Consider the following 2,184-nt stretch of genomic DNA (forward strand, 5'->3'; position numbering starts at 1 on the left):
AAGCTGGTAATGGCAAGAGTCACTGGAATCAGCGACAAAGTGGCAGTCGACGCTTAGCGGAAAACTCTCTGGTACAGGTCGAAACTCTGGCAATGGATATCCCATGAAAAACCGAGAACAATCCAGGACGCTCTTCACAAGACAACGGACTTCATCATGATGGAAGAAGAGATGAAAGTCCTCTCCCAGAAGTACAACCCGCAGAAGACGTCCACGAGAAGGAAAAACCCCCGTAACGACAGGTATGTCCACCACGAGGGAGAAGATCTCTAGGGAGAGCATAATTATGCTATCAACTCTGAACAGGGAAAGACTTCTGGAAATACCTGGACCAGGAACCAGTTCAAGGATAATTCCTACTGCGAGTTCCACCAGACCAGAGGTCATTTCACTATGAACTGCAAGGTTCTCGGCGCAAGGCTTGCTGCGAAGCTCCTTGCCGGCAAAATTTCGAAGGTCCCATGCATAAAAGACCTCCTCCTGGATTACGATCGCCCTCCCAAAACTGATAAAGAGTCCCCCGAAAACGACACCCGCAAAAATCAGTCGGGCGAGAAATGCGGAAGGAGGCAGGATGACCGAGGAAACGACAGCAACCGTCGAAGGGTGAGCATGATCATCGGGGGATCGCAATTCTATCGCGATTCAATCTCGTCGATTAAAGCTTATGGATGGAAGGCTGAGACGAGTTCAAGCTGGCTGGCTCGGTCCCCAACCGACGACGCCCCTAATGATACGGTCATCTTCGAAGAGCGGGAAACCATCGGAATCGACAAACCTCACTGCGACCCATTGGTTATCGATCTGGTAATCCGAGACCTGGAAGTGGGAAGGATCCTTATCGACACGGGAAGCACAGTCAACGTCATCTTCCGCGATACCCTTTGGAGGATGAACATCAAACTCGAAGAAGTCGTCCCAGAACCAAAACCTCTCACCGGTTTCTCAGGTGCAACGTCAATGACCCTCGGATCAATCAAACTCCCAGTGATGGATAAAGAGGTGACGAAAATCATTGACTTCGCGGTAGTCGATAACCCGGCCATCTACAATGTTATCATGGGAACTCCTTGGATCAATGCCATGAAAGCGGTACCGTCGATTTACCACCTTGGCATCAAGTTCCCAACTCCAAACGGAACAGCGGTAATCTGGGGATGCCAGAAACAGTCTAGGCTCTGCTTCTTGGCCGAGCATAAACTACGACAAACTCGGAACACCCCCGCGGTCAACCCAAAGCGGGCTAAGAAAGCTCAAAACTCTCCCGAGAGCTCCATAAAAAGTGATCCAGAATCACCCGACCAGGCAACGACTCCAGACAGCGACATAGTCCCCGAGTCCATCGCCTTGCCAGCGGACAGCCTGACACCTGAAACGGTCGTCGATCCAACTGAAGCCCCAACGGCTGAAGTAAGTGGAACGATCCCATCCAGCGAGTAGGAACACCCGCAGCAACAAGCAGAACTACGAGATGGCTTGATCCTCGAAAGAGGAACGTAGGCAGCTTGTCATATCGACAAGTTCAGCTATCCCCCTCGTTAAAAAGGGGGGGGGTACGTATACTCGTATACTCCCACAAAGTCCAAAATATCCATGAATGTACTTGATATTTTCGAAACTTTTTCAATAAATTCTACCTTCTTCCGATCTTACGATTCACTTGCAATAAGTCACAGTAATCTAAGGTTGGCCTAAGAAACGCCCAAGATAAGGGCATACCGTCCAAGCAGTCCTTGGATGAAAACTAATTCCTACATAATTCACACATAATCATGGTCAAGCAAGACCGGAAAAACGCATCTTCTATAAAAACGAAGATTGTAGCCATCTCACAGCAAAAGACATATCTTCGAGAAAGCGAGACGTCACAAATATTTCTCGAAAGATATTATCCAAATACACAATCCGTCCGTGACTCTAAAATACAAAATGCCCGTCGATTGACCCCGACGGACAAGTCCAAAACATTCTCTAAAAAAGAACTCGTAGTCAAACCTTTCATAAAAACTAAAGGTTCTCTTACATCCGACAAGGATACCATAGCGCGCTATACAAGAAAATCCAAAATTTTGGTCAGCACACCAGACGTTCTCTGGAGAGTGCTCGATTCTTCCCACATAAGTCATATAAGCCGGCGCCCAGTCGCAGACTTTAATCGGAAAGAATCAGCTAGAAATCGCCAAC

The 2,184-nt window shown here is 48.1% G+C and overlaps 1 protein-coding gene across 1 annotated transcript; it reads left to right on the top strand.

Moving 5' to 3' along the window:
- Positions 1–393: 393 nt before the first annotated feature.
- LOC125587198 lies at positions 394–1,440 on the top strand. The gene has a single exon (XM_048757392.1). It carries the CDS (start codon positions 394–396, stop codon positions 1,438–1,440), a length of 1,047 nt encoding a protein of 348 aa, XP_048613349.1.
- The last annotated feature ends 744 nt before the right edge of the window (positions 1,441–2,184 follow it).

Source organism: Brassica napus, chromosome C5 (assembly GCF_020379485.1).
Source record: "Brassica napus cultivar Da-Ae chromosome C5, Da-Ae, whole genome shotgun sequence".
NCBI lineage: Eukaryota > Viridiplantae > Streptophyta > Magnoliopsida > Brassicales > Brassicaceae > Brassica > Brassica napus.

What these genes read in the sequence shown, in the direction of transcription:
- LOC125587198 (XM_048757392.1), top strand. Translation starts at nt 394, where the DNA reads ATGAACTGCAAGGTTCTCGGCGCAAGGCTTGCTGCGAAGCTCCTTGCC.